Here is a 22,676-nt window from a genome sequence, read left to right as displayed (position 1 = left end):
GTTCAAAGATTAGAAAAAAAAATCTGTGCAAAGATTAAGATAATAGAGGAGTGAAATCTAATGCGGAGAAATTTGGATATGGTAGGGAAATGGGCCATACAATGTCAAATGGCATTTCACCTAGATAAATTGACTATCTGGCATATTGATAGGACCAACACAGAATGCACTTATTTACAGGGAACAATACTGAAAGAGGTTGAGAGAGTAAAAGATATAGTTGTTATGCAAATATCTCTAAAGGTTCATGATCATTGCACAAAAGCAGTAGCTATCGTAGGGCATTATATTGTATTAATAGAACCATTCAGTATTAAAAGTAGGAAATTATCTGCCACTAGGTTACTGGTTAAACTGCTTCTGGACTGCTGCATTCAGTTTTAGTTCCCTCGCATAGCAGATGAGCAATAGCCTTGGAAAAGATTCAGAGAACCATGAAAATGATTCCGAGCTGGAAGGATCTTAGTTTTGAAATTTTCAATTGACAGCTTTTAGCTTTTTGGAGGAGTCAGGTTCAGATTTTCACTGTCCTTTGTGAGAAGAAGTGCTTCCTGACATCATCCCTGAACAGTCTAATTCTAAGATTTGTCCCTAGTTCTAGGCTCCCCCATCAGAGGAAATAGGGTACCTAGAGAGAAACTATCTGCTCTTTTATTCACTGAAATACCACAAAGACTTTCTTAATCTTCTATACATGAGGAAACTTAAGCCTAGCCTATGAAAAGTGTCCTCATTATTTAATTCAGGTATCATTCTGGTGGATCTGCATTGCATCCCTCCAAGGCCAATATATCCTTACTGAGATGTGAAGAAAAGAAAACCTAACCCCATGTCTTCAGATTGTTATGAAAACTAAACGTACCCAAGAGATGAGAGTGGAGGTCAGAAACTTCAACTCCCAATGACCTTGGAGCTTTTGCACTTGCACAGTTCTGCAGTTTAAATTCTTTGGGACCAGGACAAGCCCAGCATGCCTGCACATAAAGAGAGGGGCTAAAGATTCCCAAAAACCCAGATCAGAGTCCCAGACAGGGGAAATCTCAAATGGAGGAGGGGACAGGGAGAGGTCCCAAAAAAAGAGTTCCAGAGAGGGGGCAGGGACAAGAAAAGGTCTCACTTCAATTAAAAAGAGGGGAAGCAGAGAAACGGGCTCCAAACAAGAGCTGCAGGAAACAGATGAAGTGAAGAAGGCAGCTAAAAGTTGGTGACTCCTTGCTGAGGACCACTGGGACAAAGGTACCCCTTTGCAGCAGCAGTGTTCTGCTCGGCATGGCCAAAGACCTGAAGTTGTGCCTGAGAGTTGGTGCTTGGATGCATGCTCAGGAATCCAGGGAATGGAACCTGGGAGATGACATTGAAGGTAGGCCGTCATTGATGCTGTCCAAATCTGGCAATTGAAGAAGGCTCAGGAGAAGCCCTGAAGATCTAAGAAATCAGCCAAAGGTTGGCGACTCCATGTTGTGGGACATTGCGGCAAAGCTACCTCTTTGGAGCAGTGGTGTTCTGCTCAGTGCGGCAAAAAGCTGAAGCTGTGTTTGTGAACTGGTGCTCAAGTGCATATTCGGGAATCCAGGGGAACGGGATCTCGGGAGATGAGATTAAAACCCTGCGAGGTGGACCGTTGTTGACACTGTTTGAGTTGAGGTGACTTTTGAAGATAATTCCAAGGTTAGATCTTTAAAGGTAAGGACTGCAATCCCTTGTGAGAGAAACAGAGTTTCAGTGAGATTGGTTGACTCAATGTTACTGACGTCTGGGTGTGTTATTGAAAAATCTGTGAACTCTGTCTTGGTCACATCTGCCATTTATTGTACAGTGTGATGTGGTCAACCACAATTTGCCTGTTAATTCACATGTACCTTATACTCTAACATTCACGGTTAAGATAGATATTGTAAATTGTTTAATCATTCTGATCTTGTATAGTAAAGTTTATTTTTGTTTGTTCAAAACCCATGAAATCTTGTGGCTTTGTTATTAGCAAGTGTCCTGAATGTCAAACTTTATTTACTTTCAATAAAATGTTATTTGGTCCCTAGCTGAATCTTATAAAAAAAACTGGCAATCTGGTCAAGGATCAAAACAAGATGATGTCGTTGAGGGGCATTATGTGGAAGAGAAATAGGTGAAGGTCAAGGATAGAGGTAATGATACATAACTAGAAAAAAAAAAGCTAATGCAGGGGATTCTTGGACTGCAACAGGATATACAAGAATAAAACCAGGAGGGGACAGTCCCATATAGCTGGACTATGGAGGAGGTACATTGGAGGCAGGTGATTTGATTAAACATGTAAAAGGCTCAACCAGATTTTTAAAAAAATTAAGGAATGTACAACAGTCAGAGAATTCATATTGTGGCTTTCAGTACTGAGGTAGTGGCAGAACAATGATTGGGGAGGTTCAAACTTGGAATTGTGGGAAAGTTGGTTATGATTTGTGAAGGAAAGACAAGTAAAATTTAGAAGGACAACAACAAAACTCCCTAATGTGCATGCACATACACAAATAATTCTTCAGATAAAATGGAACATATTAAAATATTAGTAAGACAAATTTCTAAACAACTTCATATTGAATTCATAGTTTAATAGAAGTTTTTATGAACCAAACAGTCTGAGATTTATGGTGAAGCTGCAATAAGTATTAAAGTGTTGAACCAGGTGAAGAGTAACTGATCTCTTCTTACTTGTATCTGATAGTTTTTAAGGCAATAAAGTGATGAGTATGACATCTTCATAAGCATCATTTAAAACAGTAGGCACAATTAGTTTCCCAGCTATTTTACACTCCTTCCTCACAATGTTTATTTAAACTTTAAAGTGCCAGCCTCTACATTTTGTTGCATTACACATACAACATTCCTATAATTGAGCAGCATAATGATTGCAATCACAAATCATTTTAAAGTTAATCAGGTTTGACTACCCTTGTGTTCAAACAATAAAGGCACATTAGTATATTAAACAGCTCAATTAAAAGCAAACTGTTAAGCAGGTTGCCAAAATAACAAGCATATCACTAAAATAGATAAATATTTCTCTGCTTTATGATTTTTTAAAAAAATGTACTTAATTTCTAAAACTATGTTCCTTAGAGATTATTACTCAAGATAAGGCAGCAACATTACCCTGATCATTACTGTCAAAGTGTAAATTTCTCTTTAAAAAAATATACGAAAGGAAATATAAACCAAACACCTGATCGCTACAATTTTGCTTCGGGATGAGGATTAAAAAAAAATTTATTTATCGAATCCAGAGGTTAGCTTTATCAGCCCTATAAGAATTCTGTAATATTGATGTGTGTGCTAGATGTCATCAACATTCGAGACATTAGAATGGTGGGAAGATGCGCTTGCATGCATCATTGAACCTATTATTTTACTTTTAAGATTGTTTGCGTACAAAATATATAGTTTTCTCAACAAGTACTACAGTATGTTTAGTATTGGTGCTTTTTTTTTTTAAAAAAGAGTTTATACAGGGCTAGATACTTCAACCATGAACTGTAATAGATGGCTTTCTTGCCCAAGAATCTAAATAAATAGCATGCTTTTAGCCATATGTAAAGTTTTGCCTTATGTAATTATACAATTTTGCTGCATTTGCTGATATATTAAAAAGATTTATATAAAACATTCCAGATCTTCTCTATTTTCTACTGAGAGAAAACAGGTCCATACTTAACAGGGGCATATAGAAATGTACACTAGTTCATGCTTCCCTTTCTGTGAAAATTTAATTGATTTAAGGATTTCATTTAGTAATTTCTTCTTGGCAACTATGAGTGACACAACATGGACTTCACAGTTTTTGGATTACTGCTGCATGGCAACATCCAATTTCAATGCTGTACATGGCAACTCCGTATCCAGTCTTTTAATTTAGATTACATCAATAAACTTGATGATCAGTTTATTGCATAGCGCACCCACTGCTTGGTAAGAATTCATCCACATATATGGCTACGGCCTTCAAAAGATAAGTCATGGAACCAAAGCGACCGCTAGGGGCACTGTCATATAACAACTTGCAAATCCCAGAGGCAGTATCCTTCTGCAGCATGACATCAGCAGCACCCAGGGCTGTCTATTGAAAAAAAGTGAAAAATCCAATTAGTGCCACATCTTTATAAAAGGTAATACCAACAAAGTTAAGGCTCATGGGGATGGAAAGAATAACAAAAATCATGGGAGATCCGGAGTCTCCGCCCCTCCTGGCTAAAATGTCAGGCAGGAGCCTGTCCAGAAGAACCTAATGGCCAATTGGGACTTCTGCCTGTCAGGAGCAGCAAGTCCCACCTCAGAGAGCTAGCTGCCAATCAGAGGGAGTGATGGCCAGTACTGGTATTATACAGGGGCCTTCAACAGGGATCATCGCTGGAACCCTTAAAAGGGAAAAGTGTGGGTGGGATTTCCAGCAAAATGGAGAACCAGTGAGGGAAGAAGGGGAGGGTGGGAGGTTACACCTTGAAGGGGCTCTTTCGATGGGCTCAGGGAGCTTGTTAAGGAGGGACCCTCCCCCTTCCTGTCACCATCCAGGGAAACCTGCTGAGCTGGCCATGGCATGGGCCTCTCCTGCTGCCATTTAAATCCCGGCGTTGGTGGGATGAGGCCCTTAAGTGTGAATTAATTGCTCACTTAAGGGCTTCAATTGGTTCACTGACAGGCAGGCCACCCAATCACCAACCCCACCCCCTTACACTAGGTAGGCGGTGGGCAGGCTACCACCTGGATTTAACATGTCCCCACCTTCAAATCAGGGAGCTTTAAATTCAGCCCCAGGGGTTCTCCAATTTATTACGCTGTTCAACAAATTTCCAAAGATACTGTAGCATTTGGGGATTGATGGGGAAGAGAAAAAAACGTAAGCTGGAACAGGCACCACAAGGCAATTCCAATAATTGAATACAAACTGGCTTTTATAAATTACCTGCTCCTCCCTCCAAACTTTCTGGCCAGGGAAGAGGAGATAGGGACTGGAAAGAAAAACTGTAACTCTAATCAATGAAAAAAAAATTTTACCTGCTCCTCAATAAATAAGTTATTTGCCATGTGTGCAATGCGATCAACATGAATTACTTCGCCAATAATTTGTACATCTGTATCAGCCAGCATGGTGAGGACGAGGATCGTTTCCACAAGAAGCTGCCGATACTCTGGCTGTGGCACACTGTTCAGAAAAGTCTCTACCTGAACAGCAAACTTTATTTCACCAGGAGTCATCTATTTAGAAAGAAAGGGGAAAAAAAAAAGAACTGTAGGTCAAGTAAATCAAAATATTCATCTCAGTATCTATCTATAAGAAACGTCAGTTTTTTTGATGAGGAAATGGACTGTGAAGTGGTTAATGTGGTTTGTGTGTATTGATTTCCAAAAGATGTTTGATAAAGTGCCACATAGTAGGCTTATCAGTAAAACTGAAGCCCATGGAATAAAAAGGTGGCAGTATGAAAATGCAGTTGGCTGAGTGACAGGAAACAGTAGTAGTACACAGTTGTTTTTCAGACTGGAGGAAGGTATACAATGGTGCTCCCCAGCAGTCAGTACTAGGACCACTGCTTTTCTTGATATATAGTCATGATTTAGACTTGCACGTACAGGGTACAATTTCAACATTTGCAGGTGACAAAATTTGGATGAACTGTAAACTGCGAGGATAGTGATAAACTTCAAAAGGACACACAGGCTGATGGAATGGGCAGACACGTGACAGACGAAATTTAGTGCGGAGAAGTGTGAAGAGATACATTTTGGTTTACAAATGTTACATCGCTGTTTAAACAGGATAAAGCGAGATAAACCTGACAACAACAGGGAGCATACAACAGTAAAGAATTTACCACGCAAAGGACAAACAGACCACGCACAAGAAGTGGTCCCTTAAGATGTGTGCAAGTGTGGCATGCAGCAATCTTAAAGGGGTTTCTCAATGCAACAAATCAGCTGCGCACAGCGAAGGGAAATAAAAGGGAAGATTGCTCACATTTACGATTTCTTAACCTGTGTGAGAGTGTCAGCCAAGAACCATATTAAAATTCAATTGTGATGCCCCTCTGCTCATCTCAACACACCCACTCACTCCACCCACACACACCCAACCAGACACCTAAAGGCACAACCACATGCCCGCCCACATGCACATTCAACGACACACACACACCACCCACACAGTTGTAAACTCTTATAAATCTCAGTCAGAATTCAAAAATAAAACTGTAGGATGGGAGAAAATTGATAAACAAAAAGGGAATAAAATGGAACAAAATGAACTTACGGGTAATTGTGGTAGTTCAATCAATAATTATACTCATAGCTGACTATTTTTACAGCAAAAATGTATTTTAATGGCTTTCACTTTAAATTGACTCTCAAGCTACCTCACCTGGGCAACCAATGTAAATGGAATAGGCTGAATGTCTACCTCAATTGAATCTCATTTAGTTTCATAGGCAGCATGATGCAGTAACACACAGTTGGCTCAAATACCAAAGTTAGGATATGGACAGCAGAGTTCTGGATATCTTCAAGTTTACGTAGAGTAGAATGTGGGAAACCAGCCAAGAATGCATTGGAAAAGTCAAGTCTAGAGATAATAGGGCATGAATGCTTCAGCAGCAGATGAGCTGAGACAGGTGACATCAGGTGATGTTACAGAGATGGAAATAGGCGGTCTTAATGATGGCATGAATATGTGGTCAGAAGTTCATCTCAGGTTCAAACATGACAACAAGTTTGTGAACAGACTGGTTTGGTCTCAGACTGTTGACAAGTAGCTAGGGGACAGAGTTTGGAGCGAGGACCAAGGCTGCAGTCTTTGCAATATTTAATTGAGGAAATTTTTGCTCATCCATGTCAGATAAGGAGCCTGATTATTTAGCAATAGTGAAGGAGTCAAGAGAGGTGGTGGTGAGGTGGAGCTGGGTGTCATTAGCATGCATGTGAAAACTTACACTTTGCTTTCAGATATTGATGCCAAGGGGCAGCATGTAGATGAGAAACAGGTGGGGGCCAAGGATACATCCTTCGAGTACACCAGAAGTAATGGTGTGGGAACAGCAACAGAAGATACTGCAAGTAATACTCTGGCTACTTTTAGGTAGATAAGAATGGAAAGTCCCACCTAGCTGATCGACAGAGGCAGTGGAGGTGTCAAAGGCTGCAGACAGATCAAGGAGGACAAGGAGGGATAGTTTACCTTTGTCACAGCCACATTGAAAAACGATAACTTGCACTGCAGGATATGGTCTCTACTTTGATACTAGAAATCCCAAATGGACGGTGGGACTTGGAAAGTGCTCAAGGTTGAAAATATTATCCCCCCACTCCCCTGGTTACAAAAGGAATACAATAGATAGATTTTGTTATATTAGATTGGAGTAAAGTACCAATTAGAATGCAAAATTAACCAGAATAAATGGGAAGGGGAATAGCACAAATGACGAGCTGAATGGCCTCTTCCTATGCTGTAACATCTTATGATTCTATAATTGATGGTTCAAGTAATAGATAAAATGATTAACTAAACCATGCAAATTAAAAGTTGCAATTTTGCTATTAGCTTTCCATTACTGTAATTATATAACAACTGGCTTTGCTGTGATTACGCCAGGGAGGGAGTAAAATCAGTTCGTGTTTCAAATTCTTATCCTGTGATAGCTCGTGGAAGTGCATATGGAATAGAATTTTTCCAATGGCATGCAGGACAGGCCTGATGCGCCGACGCATAAATTGATGCGAGATGACCGCCGAACTGTCAAGGGCCTATTAAGGCCATTAAGAAAGCAATTGATCTTATTAACAATGCTGCCGGTTCAACCTTAACCCCAAGCGGTCTTCGCATTTTCCAGGAAACCTCATCCACGAGCAGGATGACGGTTCCTGAAGGTTTTATAAGATTAATAAATAAATTTTGTACACTTTGCAATATCCCAGCTCAGGCTTGTCCTAAGGTAGCACTCAGGAAAACCATGCTTCATGTGGCCTAATAAATGGTGCTTGATAGGCTTCAACCAACGAGACCAAGTTTTTAAAAATATATTTGGCTAAATATAGAGTTGGGAAGCATGGCTGCTGCTCCTGTCCTCACATTAAAAGGAGCACTGCTGCTCCTTCGCTTCCCCAATCAATGCCCACTTTTTGTCTAATAACCCCACTGCAGGACACAACTGAGGCCTGCTGGCAGCCCAGTCTTCAAACATGTTTCACTTATGAGCTGGTTCTTGCTTTCTGTAGCGCGATGGAAATGAGGCCTGATACCCAACATCAAGGGTGTCTTGGACCATTCAAGTGCAGGGATTGTATGTGGCACAACTCAGCACCATCCCCACTTTCTTCACATCCCCCCCCGCCCGCCCCCAACCCCAGGCGAGCACAGTAGGGCTTTGCTGTTCTAGGCTGCGCTATTCATAAATCGTCCCAGTAACCATGTCTGTTCTCAAATGTAAGGGCCCCCTCCAAAATAATTTTGAGCAGCTTCAACCCAATTTGCCTTAGATGAAGATTTTTGAACTAGCAATTTAAACTTGAGCATTATTTTGCTTTAGTCAATTCAAAGGAGAACTGTCTTTTCCCACTGTTGTATTGGAAGCATCAGACAAATTAATTGTCCCATTTCATTGTCAGTTATGGTGTCATTTTAATTGCATTTCCTGACAACACATTATTTGACTATATTCAACGATAACGTATAATCCCTATTCTACATTATGCTAAGATTATGCTGGTCTGTTTGGTTTGAGTCTGAATCTTACAAAACTGCCCATTCTGTGAACAAATTGATGGCAATAAATTGTCATGAAGTTCAATGAAAGCTTGAGGAACAGCATCTCATCTTTTGGTTTGACATTCTACAGCCTTTAGGACTTAACACCGAGTGCAACAATTTCAGATCATAATCACTGCTGCCATGTTTTGGACAGTAGCTGTAATAACGATCTGCTATTGCCATTTACACCTCCTCTAGACCAATTTTTTATTTCTTCACTTGTCCCATTACAATCCCCCTTTGCCTTGCACCATCATCCCTTGTCATTTAATCTCTCCTATCTTCCACCCTATCAGACCTTCCCTTTCATTCTTTCCTCCCTTCCTCCTTTCCCTGCCTTTATACTTGCTTAAAGGCTGTTGTTAATTCTAAACACAATTTTATTAATTGTATGCAAGTGGCAAGCATGAACTGGGGATTCACTTGTGCCCCTATAAATAGGCACTTACATAAACTGTGGTTGCTGGGTTAGGAGGCACTTGGTGTAATCTGTAACTGTGTAAGCAAATGTTTATGAAAGTGTGAAGATTGGCTCTAGTTCTATCTTTCAACACTTGGTTTTCTGGAGTAAAACACTGTTACATCTCAAATTTCTTCCAATTCTGATGAAAATTCATCAGCCTGAAATGTTAACTTTGCTTCTCTCTTCCCAGTTATCCTGTTGAATATTTTTAGCAATTTTTATTTTTCTCCTAAATTGGCATGTCCGGTTAGTCTTGGAAGGGTGACACAAGTTACAAATATAATGCAGTAAGGAGGCATTCTTTTCAAACTTCGCACTTGGACAGATTCTAGTGAGACAAGCTAAACTACTGAAGGCTAAAAAGATAGATGTGGTTTACCTCTTCAGTGGTAGATGATCGGAGCACGTTACCTTCAAAAGACAATCCTTGACACTGCAAAGCATAGACCAGATTCTTTATAACATATTTCCTCATTTCAAAAATTAATTTTAAGAACAATTATTTTTAAAAAACACAATTCCACTTAAGCACTGCTTAGTACACTAGCCTTTTGTAAAATTTTCCAGACTCGCTGATAAAAACCAACAGGAACTCTGTTGAGTGCCCCATCAATGCGCCTTCGCCGCAACCATTGTCCAAGGCGTGCATCAGTGAAATCACTACCTTCCAATGGAACATGGCTCAAAGTCTCAGCCACATTGGAGAATTGGTTACTTGATTGCTGTAATATACAAGTGCATTTAATCATGAGCTTACAATGTATGTTCCAGCGTACTTTAAAGCACAGTAAAGCAATTTAAATAGATTAAATTGTTTGGTCCCAGTTTCGATCATCACAAACTAGACTGCGCTCATTCATCATAAGCAGAAGGCAAATCTAATTAAATCGTGATGTCACCAACTACCTGTGGCAATTCAATTTATTCATGGGAATGGCAGGTTTAATTATGCATTGTAAACCTTGTACTTTAATCTATTAATAAGTTATACAAATATTTTCTGCATTTATAAAAGTGAAATAGTTGCCAAAATGCTCCCCATCCTACTTAAAGATAAAGTGCTTGGTCTTGTGCTGCTAAATCCCCAAGTATGTTAAAATTGTCCATGGAACACTACATGCTTTTGTTAGAATCTTGCTCCCACCCTGTGTAAAGGCCCACATCTTGCACAATAGCCAGAGTAGATCAAAAAAGACCATCATAAAAAGAATTTCCTTCAAAACTCACTAGCCAGAAAACATCCCTGCAAGGCTTAGTGAAAGGTTAGGATGAAATGAGCCTGTGAAAAATCTCATTATTTGTCAAATGACAACTCTACAAGTTACATAATTCCATCTTCGTCATTCAGGCATCTCTCTCGCATCACAAAGGCATACCAAACTGGTATCAATTTAAGAGCAGGTCAGCCCTAGCTGGGATGTCTAACTCTCTTATTTAAACATTGTCAAAGGTTTTGATAAAATTTAAACAGTCATGGCATAATCCACATAGCTCTTTACAGACATTGTCAATAGGAATTTAACTAAAAGAAGCCCAAGTACCTCTGCGGGCAAGAAGAATCGACATCCAGTCAGATCTTTGGATGTTTAAAGGCTAATTTATCCACAGAAATAATTTGGAAAAAGCGATTTGTAATGATAGGATTTTAAAATCAATGTGTATTCTTAATGATTCTTAATAGTACCATGCCACAATACAAGTAATGGAAGTTGGTTCTACTAAAGACTAAACAATAAGCAGTTTACTTTCTTGCCTGGGTGATGGAAAACCCTTTATTTCAGTCAGTCTATGAGAAAAGGATTAGAATGAGAACACATTTTTGATATGCAGTAAATCCGTTTAAAAAAAAAGGACAGACACCAAAAAAAGGCAGGCAAAGCAATGGCTATTGCTGAAAAAGAGGGCTGTAGCCACAGTCCAGTATTCATTGCCCAGATCTACAGAATATAAAAATGCTCTATAATTTCTCATAATAATGGAGATAAAATAGAAAACCAATAGTCACTGCAGAAATAAATATTCATGAAGTCCAGGATGTAGAGATAACATGGGCCTCAAATGAATCAGTTTTTCCAGTGGTTTGAGGGAAAACAATCCGATTGAAGAAACATGTGGTCTAACTCTGGTTCCTACGAAAGGAGTACCCTGTGTTGGCACAACTGGAATCTCTCCCAGTTTATGAAGCCCACTTATTCCAGTGAAATTAAGATCTACTGTGTAGAAATCATCTAAACTCACTTTGCACAGAAATTCTTACAGGCAGCTGACCATGTTTGTTTAACGGCTGAGTGGATATCCACCCTAGATCATACTATGGCAACTGATCCATTTATTTTCTTTGGACTGAGGAAAGTCATGGAGACATCAAAGGCTACACTCAGTATAGTTGATACACAATGATTCTGACATAAATTGGGAAGGCTCAATTGAATGACAAATCAATTACCAAAAAAGGAATAAATATTATGCAATTTTGCTAACATTAATAGTCATCACCTCATGTGTTTCATCCATGTCCTGCTGTGCCATCAGCGTTCCCGTCTGCAAAGATGGGAAATAATACATGTTAGATTCAAGTGCTTACCATAATAAATAATATAACTTTTCTGTTTTCTGACCTGTCAAAGTAAGTTGAAAGTTAGTGATTTCAAATATTGAAGGTATGAAACTTACAAGAGGAAAGTGGTCAATTCATTTTTGAGACATCATGCAAAAAGCAATATTAGTACCCATGGTTAAAAATGTAATTAGAACAGAAATCCCTGTAAACCTGTTACTGAGTAGGTTTCTACTCGGATCCTTACGTAAGGCTCTATTTGAAACATGGAGCAATTTTTCTTTTTTAAATGTTAAACAATCTTTTTTGCATATTTAGTATTTTGTTTTATTTCAGTTTTTAGCTCTGTTTTTCTTTTTATCTCTAGATGGAAACAGGTTAACTCAAGGATCAAGTTGTGAAAGGAGGCTTTGATGGTTTTATTTATTGAGCTTGCCAAGAAAAAAAGGAAAAGCATTAGCTTACAGTCATAAAGCACCTTTTGCACTTCAAACACTTCACAGCCAATGAAGTACTTTTGAAATGTAGTCATTGTCATAATGTAGGTAAACACAACAGCCAATTTACACACACCAAATTTCCATAAATAGCAATGCATTAAATGACCTGGGGCTGAATCTTTAGGTCGTGATGGGGGCAAACACCAAGGTGGGCAGGTATGGAAGTTTGTGCCATTGATTTGCCAGCATCATCCTACCTCCGGACCATTTTCTGAAGGTAGGATGGGTAGAAAATCCAACAGGGCTACCTTCCCCCAGGTGGGTAGCCAATTGAGGCTCCTTGAAGGCTTATTAAGGCCTATTGTCAGAGGCTGACTGGGTTGGGGCAGCACTCCAGGCAGGCTATGAGGTCCTTCCCATCTGCTTGGTTCAAATGCAGTTGCAGCCCACCCTGTGGAGGGATAGCCCCTGCCACAATGGTGGCCCAGCTGCTAATAGCTCTCTCACTTGCCTAACAAAGCAGCCTGATGCTTCTTACTGTGCTGCAGGGCCTCCTTTCACAAGCCCTCCTTCTAGCCACAATTTGCCAATTCATGGATAAACACTGCTAGGTGCCAGTTTCCTTCACTGTGTGACTTCTAACTTCCATTTGATCCTGACATTGGAGTTCTGAAGCTACTGGGGAAAATCCTGTCACATTTACTGTGTTTTCTGCTGCTGGTTGAGGGATAAATGTTGGTCAGGACATCAGGAAAACTCCCCTACTCTTCTTCAAGTGGTGCTATGTATCTTTTACATATACCTAAGCAGGAAGACCATGTCTCAGTTCAATATCAGGTCCAAAAAGACAGCATCTCTAACATTGCACCAGTCGCTCAATACTGCACTGTCACCGTAGACTATATGCTCAAATCTTTAGAGTTAGGTTTGAATTCACAATATTCTGCTGCTTCAATGAGAGTGTTAACATCAAGCCAATGTTGGCAAAAATAAACTGAAATCAACAGTTCACATTTGTGTATGGCATTGATTCAAAGTAGTTTAGTCAATGTTTTTAAACATCTCTAGAAGCACATTGATAAAATAACGCACAGTTTAAGGAACTGTAGTAAGGTGGAGGTTCAATTCCTCACCACTTAAATGTGCATCTGTGAGGTGCTAAGCAAAGATCAGCTATCTTCTCACAGGGAAAAAGTTTAAGGATGGATGGAAGTTTGGGGAAGCTATGAAATTAAATGATTTGCTTGCTTTTTTGCCAAACAAATTAGTGGTATTTAAGGAGAAGGGAGAAAAATGAAGTTAAAAAGGAGGGAAAAAGATTAAATATACTACATTGGCATACATGCAATCATCAGATAAAACTGCAATCAATCATAGCATGCAACAATTACACATCTGGTAAGAGAGTACACTGTACTTGTGATGCAGTGTTGTTTTAATTGAAAACTTTAAACTGGTGGTTAAGTTGCATCTTCAAAGCAATGCACAGTGTTTAATGGTCTTTGGAGAAGTAAGTAGATATTTAGGCAAATAAAAAAAAGATGAAAAGTTGTGAAAGCCACTAATTCCAGCTAGAAATATGTCACCTCCTTATTGGTTACACCAGCAGAAAATCTACGTGAATCCATCTACAAACAGGGGAAAAAATATCAGATGTACTGCTGACATCAAATTTAAACATTTTCTGAGTGAGACACTTTAAAGCTACAACATCTCTCAGGCTACATTTATAAAATGTCAGAATCATTGGTATCACAATTCTACTGCAATCAAACTTCCAAACCATGTATGTACTATATGTTCTCCTATTGCAATATCTTATAAGCGTAACACATCCATTTGTGGTATTCTTACTCTCTCCTCCTTCTCGTAAATAAAAATATAGTACCTAGTATTCACTTTCTCCCTATATATTACCTCGATTGTTCTCTGCACGAGATGGCATGCAATCTTTTCTCTCTATATTTAAGTTTCTTTTGTGGAAGTTTTATTCAAGTTGTTTAAGATTTTAAAAGTGTACACAACAATGTTAAAAGCCTACAGAAATATACTTAAAACCAAAAGTTGGCTATGCTAAAGGCAGGTGAATTTAAAGCCAATTATAATTATAGCCAAGCCTGTGCTCCCAGTGCACAATAAGTTCTGTTGGGATATTGCTGAGATCTTTGATAATGGTAATCAAATATTTGAAGGAGGATACCTTCTTAGATTTCTCAAGCTTATCAATTTGATTAGAGAGCTTTGGAAATTGGGGAGGAAATACAAGGTCTCATATAACTATATGGGACAAAAAGAAGAATTATGTTTTAATAATGTAGAACCCATTACTGGAAGAAGGTAACCTCGAATGATTTTGTATTAACACCTCTTTAAAAAAGAAAATGTCCCCTGCAATTTTCTTTTCTTGTCACCAAGGATAGTGACCTGTATTTTGTGACTAGCAGTGACTGAACAGTGCTTTCCATTCATTATGCTTGACAGCTGATCAGACTTTTCATAGCTTTTGTGCAACAACTTAGGGTAATGACAGATTCATTTCATCATGGCATCTTCTACAAGAGACCTGAGTGAACAGGTCAAGAAACAGCATGTCACTTCAACCAATCAGACTGAAGAATCCTTACTGAGAGATATGGGGGGGCTTTTAAATTCAAAGCACTGGGTTTGGGAGATGGTGGGTGGTTAATATTGGCACAACATTGGAAACCTGGCTTCTATCTGACAACTTTCGCATTTAACTGCATTGCGTTCAGTTGCGTGCAAGAATCCCCCTTGAGCTGCCAATTTAACTATGTTAAAGGGTGATTAACAGTTATTTTAATAGGGATTTTTAACTTCAACTGTGGGTGAACAGGATTCCTCGGCATTCCTGGAATTTGCCAGTGAAAGCAAGGTAAAAACACAGCAGCCATTGAGGGGGCTGAATAAATGACAGGCAAAAAAATCCTCTCAGTAATGAGATCTCACAGCTACCTCCTTATCTAAGTGAAGCCTTTTGCTCACAGTACTTGTTGAGTTTATTTTCACTACTCTGATGGTGATTGCTATTACTTTTGAGGTGATTTTCACTACATTGCAGGTCACTTTCATTATTTTGGAGCTTTGTGCACCTGATTTTAATTTTACATATGTCATTTATAAGATCTGCCTCAGGCTCCTTCCGGACGTGCAAGAGATATTTGCAAGAATTCTCAGTCAGTCATCCACAAATGTATCACATAGGTGACTCACATCAGGTGGCCAGGATAGACTATTACATACGCTTTGCCACCAAAGATGCCAGCCAGAATATTATGAGCCTGCACACATGTTCGAGGCTTCGATTGGCTTCCCACAGCGGAAGGGTGAATGCACATGTTTAGCAATCAAGTTACTCCCAGATCACCTAGGAGTGTTCATCAACCATAAGATCTTCCACTCTGTTGAGGTGCAACATATTTCAAACCACAAAACGATCATACGGGTGCAAGATTCTCAGGGAACCACCATGATATATTTGTTCTCCCATTTAACTTCCCTGAGCTCTTCACACATCAGAATAGACTTACTGTCAAGCAGCTTGGAGACAAGGGCAATCTTCTTGAAACATGGCTGATGATACGTTTGAGGACCCCAAGAAATGAGGCCCAAGAGCACAACAAAGCCAGATAATAATAAGTATTATTAAGCAATGAGCAAATAATTGGGATGCTACAGATGTGCCTAGCAGATTTGAAGGTGCCCTTCAATACGTTCCAGCCATGCTCTTAAGAATAATGACAATGTGCTGTGTTTTATACAACATAGTGCAGGAGTGAGGATTAGAGCCTGCTCATTCTGACTGGCCTCATCCGTGGCAAAGTGCACATGACTGCCTGTTCTGGCAAACATGACACTGGTGACCTGTGAGATGCATCTGTGAGCTGCTGACTGCAAAACCCTGCAAATATCTCTTGCAGGAGAAACAAGGCACATTGAACAATGCTTCTTCAGAGGAGGAGAGGAATGCTATATGACCATTGTACCAACAACACTGCTTCTGGGATGGCTTCATCATGCCAAGATTTAGTCAGGTTTCACCAGTGTGCCCATTTGGCAGCCACATGCTGAATACACCTGTGCCCTCCATCCTTCCCCACAACCCAAACCACAAGCACCCATTACTTGGATTTAAGACCTATCTCACCATTCATCCCAAATGATTAGGTCATTTGCCAGGCAGCGAACAAATATGCAAGGCGGGAAAGTGGCATTAACAAATCATTTTTATAAAACTCAAAAATTAAACAAAAAATTAACATTGTTCAGCACACCCATGTGCAACAACACATCTTTGCTCGTTCTTCTGCCAGCACTTCTATCTTTTGTAACCCCTGTGGCTTCAGCAGAGGTAGAGGTAAGCTGCTTAAATCTTTGCTCTGATTGCTGAGATACTCTTGGTTGATCTCCTCTGGATTTTGGAGCTCATAAGGGCGCTGCTAAAGTCTGCTCCACCTGGACCTCCTTTCCTAGACAAAGACACCATCACAAAAGCCTGCAACATTGCAGCACTCCTGTTTGTGACAGACTACTCCAATCTCTCTGCAAGCATTCATTGTGCAGCTGGAAAGGTTGCCAGTTCTACCAGGATGCCTTACATTTTTTTGCTGCTGCTCAAGAATTTTCCTCAACATCGATGGTCCCCAAGGTACGATGTCTGTGCCCAGCTGAGCAGAGCTTGGATTACTCTGCACCCTCCAATGTGGACTCCACTGCCATCCCTGTCCACCATCTGCTCTTGCTCACTTGTAATATGTGAGGCAGCAGGTGAAAGCCCAACTATCTATCTTTCCAGTCCTATTAAAGTGTGCAATCTGAGCTGGTGAGTGATCTTCGTGGCTCCTGTGATGTGTGGTCTCAGAGTGAGTGACCTTCTCTGAGAAATCTTCATCCTCTTCCTGCAGCACCTCCTGCAGGACTGTGATGGGACTGTGGGAGCTTAATGACATACATTAGAACTGTCAAGGTAAGAAGTTAAGTGATTATTTTGCATGTGTTCATATTTCATTGGCTGCTGACTTTAAGTCAACACAAGTGTGTGTGTTGTATGCCATGTGGCTGTGTGATATTTAATTCCGTCACCTGACAGGTGGGAGGTTCCTAATTCTCCATCTAAAATGGCCAGGCACACAGACTCAACTCATCTCCAGCATCTCTCTCTGATGTTGTGTGTTCCTTTTTCCTCCAAGGAAGGATAGAACAGACCTATCACACAGTAATGGAATGTGTTGAGCAGGTGGATGGGCAACATTTGTGGAGGGTTACCATGAGGGATAGGTGTGATATATATTAAGATGAGGGCGTGTGTCAGTGGTGGATCAGATGGGGATGTGAAGTGGCACCTAAATAAAAAGGGATGGGTGCAGCTGCAAGGTAAGGTTTTGTAAAGAGTGATGTACAGGAGTAGGCTCGAGAAGGCAGAGTGAGGGCGGTGGGTGTCTTGCACAACTGGATATATTTGATTGTGCAATTGTACTCCTCTTTCCTATCTTGATTACGTCATTAAACCACTTTCAGCACTGTACTCAGGAGCATGGCACCACACTCCAACTTCTAACCTCAGCAATCTCCAGCCACATCATCTTGCTTTCTGAGGTAGGCTTCTTCCTTCCACCAACAGGGAAAAGTATCTCCCTGGAGACCATTGCATAGGGAGGTACTTGTGAACTGAGTCCAGCCTTATCATGTTGGGAATCCATTAGTACAATCGCTCCCTCTGTTTCATCACCTTCATCATCATTCAGCCATCAACTGTCATCTTCCCACTGCCCCTTTAAACAGTTCAGCTGAAATAGACTCATGCAGGTCATCAGCTTGCCCACGCAAGTTAATTGGTTGGGAAATCCAGAACTCAATTGCAAATATAACGGCTGGTTTAAAAAGCCACCAACAAACACATGCAGATACTTCTGGATACCCCACATACTACTGGGCACTCTTGCTCCAAGCACTTCGTTCCGTAAAAATTCCACCCATGTTGTCTAAACCAGGAAGTATAAGTTAGAAATTTTAATTCAATATAAAATCACGAACAGAAAGTGAAATAAAGAAAAGGATATAAAGAAATAAAGAAGGATGGATTAAAAGAGATAAGAAAGACAGAAATAGTTTTAAAAATATATATATACTTTTTAAAATCTCCAATAATAAATAAAATCTGAAGAAATAAGAGTCCACACATGTAAAAAATAAATTTTCGGTGCCAGAGAGCAAATAAAACTTGTGTTAAAAATTCATTTACACTTGAATGAATAGGTGCTAACATTTTGTGGATAACTAGTGGATAAGTAGCACAATGTGATGTATTTTAATGTTGAGTCTCTCTGCAAAGTATTAGAATGAAACTTGTGGTGGATCATGGCAGGCAGACAGGAAATTCAACAATTCCAGATCTCTCAATTTTTGTCATTCCAGTGCGATCCACATCATGAATAGAAATATATTTCCTGGTGGAATGATTTCTATTTTTAACTCCATGTGTGGATGCTGTATGTTGCTGTCCAATTTCATCCCCAATAACAGTGAGTGCTGATGGCTGTGCTATTATTCCTACCACAAATTCTGGGCCAATTCCACTGGTTCTGCCTAGCCTCAGTAATTACTGGTAATAAATTGGATTCTCTCCTTGGTTGGCATGTACAAATGCATTTTCCAGCGAGATATGGGTATGAACTGCATCATATACCCTGATGAATTTTTAACTTTTCTGAGCCCAGGGGTGCTAATGCAGTGCATTCCAATTGCAATTGGCTAATTGAACCCGATCAGTTTAACACTGGACAATGTATCATCTTTATTCTTTAATAGCAATTAGAAATATTTCTACAAATATACAGGTTATATATCAGATGAATGGGCTACTCACCCGCTTCATCTCAATCTTCAATTTGCTAATTCCAGCTCTCTCACTTTTTGTTGCTCCAGTGTGATCCATATCATGAATAGAAATATATTTTATGGTAGAATGACGAACTATGGAAAGACAAGCAGGATGATTACAGCTAGAACAGCTACATAAATGGCACAAATTGGGTAGCAGTTGCACTTGAAAATAGGTTGCGACACAACTTCAAACAGAATGACAGAAAAAAGGATAGGGCTGAAAAAAGTCTGCATGAGTCTGACACACATTTAAGGTGAAACACAAATAACATAAAAAGTTATTCACATATATGGATTTCATTTTGCAACATTCCTAATACAAGGTAAAATCGAATAAAATTGACTGCTGAATAGTAGGGGATGATTTGTCTCAAATGAAATTGCTCTTTGAAACAAAATGATTGATAGACATTTAGAGGGTTTAGAGTGTCCTAAAATTCTCATTGCACTAACACAGACATTAATTCCTTTAATTTAAATGGATTAACAACTCTGCAAATGATACCAAAGCAATTTGACAGGATCCTACCACAGGAAATTAAACTCCCATATTAGCTGCACTGCAACACTTAATTATATAAGATAGGAACAAGAAAACTTTAATTCATCCAGCTCACTACCATATAATGTAGTTATTCCAGCTACCTGATCCCTCTGTCCTCCAATAATTGTTTTCATTTCCTGGACATTTCCTTCTCTTCACAATTTTATACAAGGAGGAAGCAGGTGAGTGCCCTTAATAGTTCCTACTAGTTTACAAACACCAACAACCTTTCATCTTCATACACAATAAAAAGTCAACTGTAGATGATCATGTAAACTGAAATGCAGGCTAAACGCAGCTCATTCTATCATCTACCAAAGCACAACCAACTACCCCAGCTTAGGGGATTTTTGTTCCAACTAGAATTGAATTTTCAGCTTGAGTGAAGAAGTGGCAAGTAACATTCATGCCACAAGTGCCAAGCAATGACCATCTCCAACAAGAGAGAATCCAACCATTTCTCCTTGACATTCAATAGCATTACCATTGCTGAATCCCTTATTATCAACATCCTGGGGAGTTACCATTGACCAGACACTGAACTGGATCGGCCATATAAGTACTGTGGCTACAACAGCAGGTCAGAGGCTGGGAATTCTGCAGAGAGTAATTCACCTCCTGACTCCTCAAAGCCTGTCCCACCAACTAAAGGCACAAGTCAGGAGTATGATGGAATGCTCTTCATTTGCCTGGACGAGTGCAGCTCCAACAACACTCAAGAAGCTTGACACCATCCAGGACAAATCAGCCTGATCCAACATCCACTCACTCCACCACTGACGCATGGTGGCAGCAGTTTGTATTATCTGCTAGATGCAATGCAGCAACTCATCAAGGCTCCTTCAACAGCACCTTCCAAGCCCATGACCTCTGCCATCTAGAAGGACAAGGGCAGCAGATACATGGGAACACCACCACCAACAAGTTTCCCTCCAAGCCACACAATATCCTGACTTGGAACTATGTTGCCATTCCTTCACTGTCACTGGGTTATAACCCTGGAACTCCCTCCCTAACAGCACTGTGGGTATTCCTACAACACATGGACTGCAGTGGTTCAAGGCAGCTCACCACCACCTTCTCAAGGGCAAATAGGAATGGGCAATAAAATTGCTGGTCTAGCCACTGAGGCCCACGTCCCATGAAAGAATTAAAAAAATATTCATATATGTGTGTACATTAAAAGTTTTTAAAATAGCAATGCATCCCTGAAAGGATCACACTTACTTCCTGCAACACTATTTTTGTTAAATCACCCATCCTTCTTAAATTTTATTCTTCCTGTGCCATTGAGCTGTATAGGGCGATAATCAATCAATCAGCACCATTGAATTCTGTCTTGCATCGTTGTTTCCAGCTTACATAATTGTAAGTGCACTTCATCTGCATCTATTGTTACTGTGACCTTCATGTTCAACCATCAGCTATTTTCCCCTGTGGCTTTCATTTCTGTATCTGCTTTTGCATCCTTGTGTGAGACATTCTCAGAATATGATCAATGTAGGTTCATCTTTTCTCAAGGACTTAGTGTCACCTCTGACTATTTCTTTTTGATGTACACTTTTGTCACTTTGTTAAACCATTTCATATTAAAAAGTTGTCACAAGCATCTGAACTAGAAGTTGAGTTTCTTTTTGGATGGCTTTGTTGGACCGCCATGTTTCGAATTCATGTAGGAGCACAGCATTGCTCTTTTTCCAATCACATCTTGAGATTGAGAGAAGGATTTTGAAAGCTCCATGCATAAACCTGCCTTGGACTTATTTCCCCACCAATGAGCTCTCCTGTTTACAAGGCAGGGAACATTGTTCACAAGCTATTGATTAATATACCACTGCTGCCCACCCTATGGCTTCAATCTTCCAGTTCCACTCCCAAAAGGTGGTCTCTCCCTCCGGCCCCATCTCTCCACCATTTCCACCCTGTCGAAGCTTTGCTGCAGGGCAGTAAAGAGCTTCTCCAGCACTGAGTTCATAATGTAATTGTTAGCTGAAGCTGGTGAGTACAATACAACTGTGATCTGCCTGAAAAGCAGCCGTCCTTTGAACCTGCTTCAGGGCCTGAACATTTACCCACCGTGAGGGGCTCAAAACCAGCTACTGTCCCACATGAAATCTCACCAAGGCCTTATAAAGGCAAAGATAGTACTTCTACTTATTTATTTTAAGATGTCCTAACAATGAAGCTTAGCACACCATTCACTTTTGGGTGAGTACAGAAGGCATCTGAAAAGTTTTGACTTAACCAGATCAAACTTATATTTTTCCCTGTTCATAAATGAATCCATGTTTACAATGATGGAAAAATCAAACAAGGTCATAAGCTACTTTAAAAGTATCCTATGTTGACAGATCATATTGCTGAGCATTAAATGTTACTTTTGGTCATTTCTTTAGCATTATAACCATGAACATACTTCTGTAAAAGAATAAATGAATTTAAAAAACAACCATTTTTCTCCTCGACTTCAAATTCCTTTCCACTCAGAATATGGTGTAGAAGCGTCTTCAAATCAGAGGGTGTCATAGAAATTAAGTGTTCAGTTGCTGATTCACCTAAACAGAAGTCAAATTGATAGGAACGAACATAGTCAAGATTATTGCAATTAGAAAAAGAAACGTAATGCTATGATTATATAACAAACATATTACAGCACAAGCCTCTAGAGGTTATGTAGAGCCTTTAACCCTAATCTCTGTTCAAGAAAGGAGGGAGACATAAAACTACAGGCCAGTTAGCCTTATATCTGTCATGGTGAAAATTGCTAGAATCTATTTATGAAGGAGGTTATAGCAGGCTCTATAGGAAATCTTGATGCAATCGTGCAAAGTCAGCATGGTTTTGTGAAAAGGAAATTGTGATTGATTAAAGTTCTTTGAGGAAGTAACAAGTAATGTGGATAAGGGGAACCCTCTGGATGCTGTGTACTTGGATTTCCAAAAGGAGTTTGATAAGATATCACATCAAAGGTTACCACACAAAATAAGTGTTCACGGTGTATAGGG

At 39.8% G+C, this 22,676-nt stretch overlaps 1 protein-coding gene across 6 annotated transcripts in view; it reads right to left on the bottom strand.

Moving 5' to 3' along the window:
• Window positions 1-2,573: 2,573 nt before the first annotated feature.
• phka1a (phosphorylase kinase, alpha 1a (muscle)) overlaps window positions 2,574-22,676 on the bottom strand; it is a 116,711-nt gene continuing 96,608 nt past the window's right edge. For 5 of the 6 annotated variants that reach the window (XM_041195230.1, XM_041195233.1, XM_041195232.1 and 2 more), the window contains 8 exons: window positions 22,122-22,226; window positions 19,111-19,217; window positions 13,814-13,855; window positions 11,727-11,771; window positions 9,779-9,952; window positions 9,610-9,663; window positions 5,026-5,226; window positions 2,574-4,090 (listed from right to left, as the gene is read on the bottom strand). In XM_041195230.1, the coding sequence (XP_041051164.1) occupies window positions 3,917-4,090; window positions 5,026-5,226; window positions 9,610-9,663; window positions 9,779-9,952; window positions 11,727-11,771; window positions 13,814-13,855; window positions 19,111-19,217; window positions 22,122-22,226 (902 nt within the window). In that variant the 3' untranslated portion in view covers window positions 2,574-3,916. The remainder of the gene's footprint in view (window positions 4,091-5,025; window positions 5,227-9,609; window positions 9,664-9,778; window positions 9,953-11,726; window positions 11,772-13,813; window positions 13,856-19,110; window positions 19,218-22,121; window positions 22,227-22,676) is intronic. The other variant, XM_041195231.1, reaches the window with a different exon arrangement.

This window comes from Carcharodon carcharias, chromosome 9 (assembly GCF_017639515.1).
Source record: "Carcharodon carcharias isolate sCarCar2 chromosome 9, sCarCar2.pri, whole genome shotgun sequence".
NCBI classification, from domain to species: Eukaryota; Metazoa; Chordata; class Chondrichthyes; order Lamniformes; family Lamnidae; genus Carcharodon; species Carcharodon carcharias.
The sequence above is the reverse complement of the archived record's forward strand: the minus strand, read 5'-3'. Positions and strand labels throughout refer to the sequence as shown.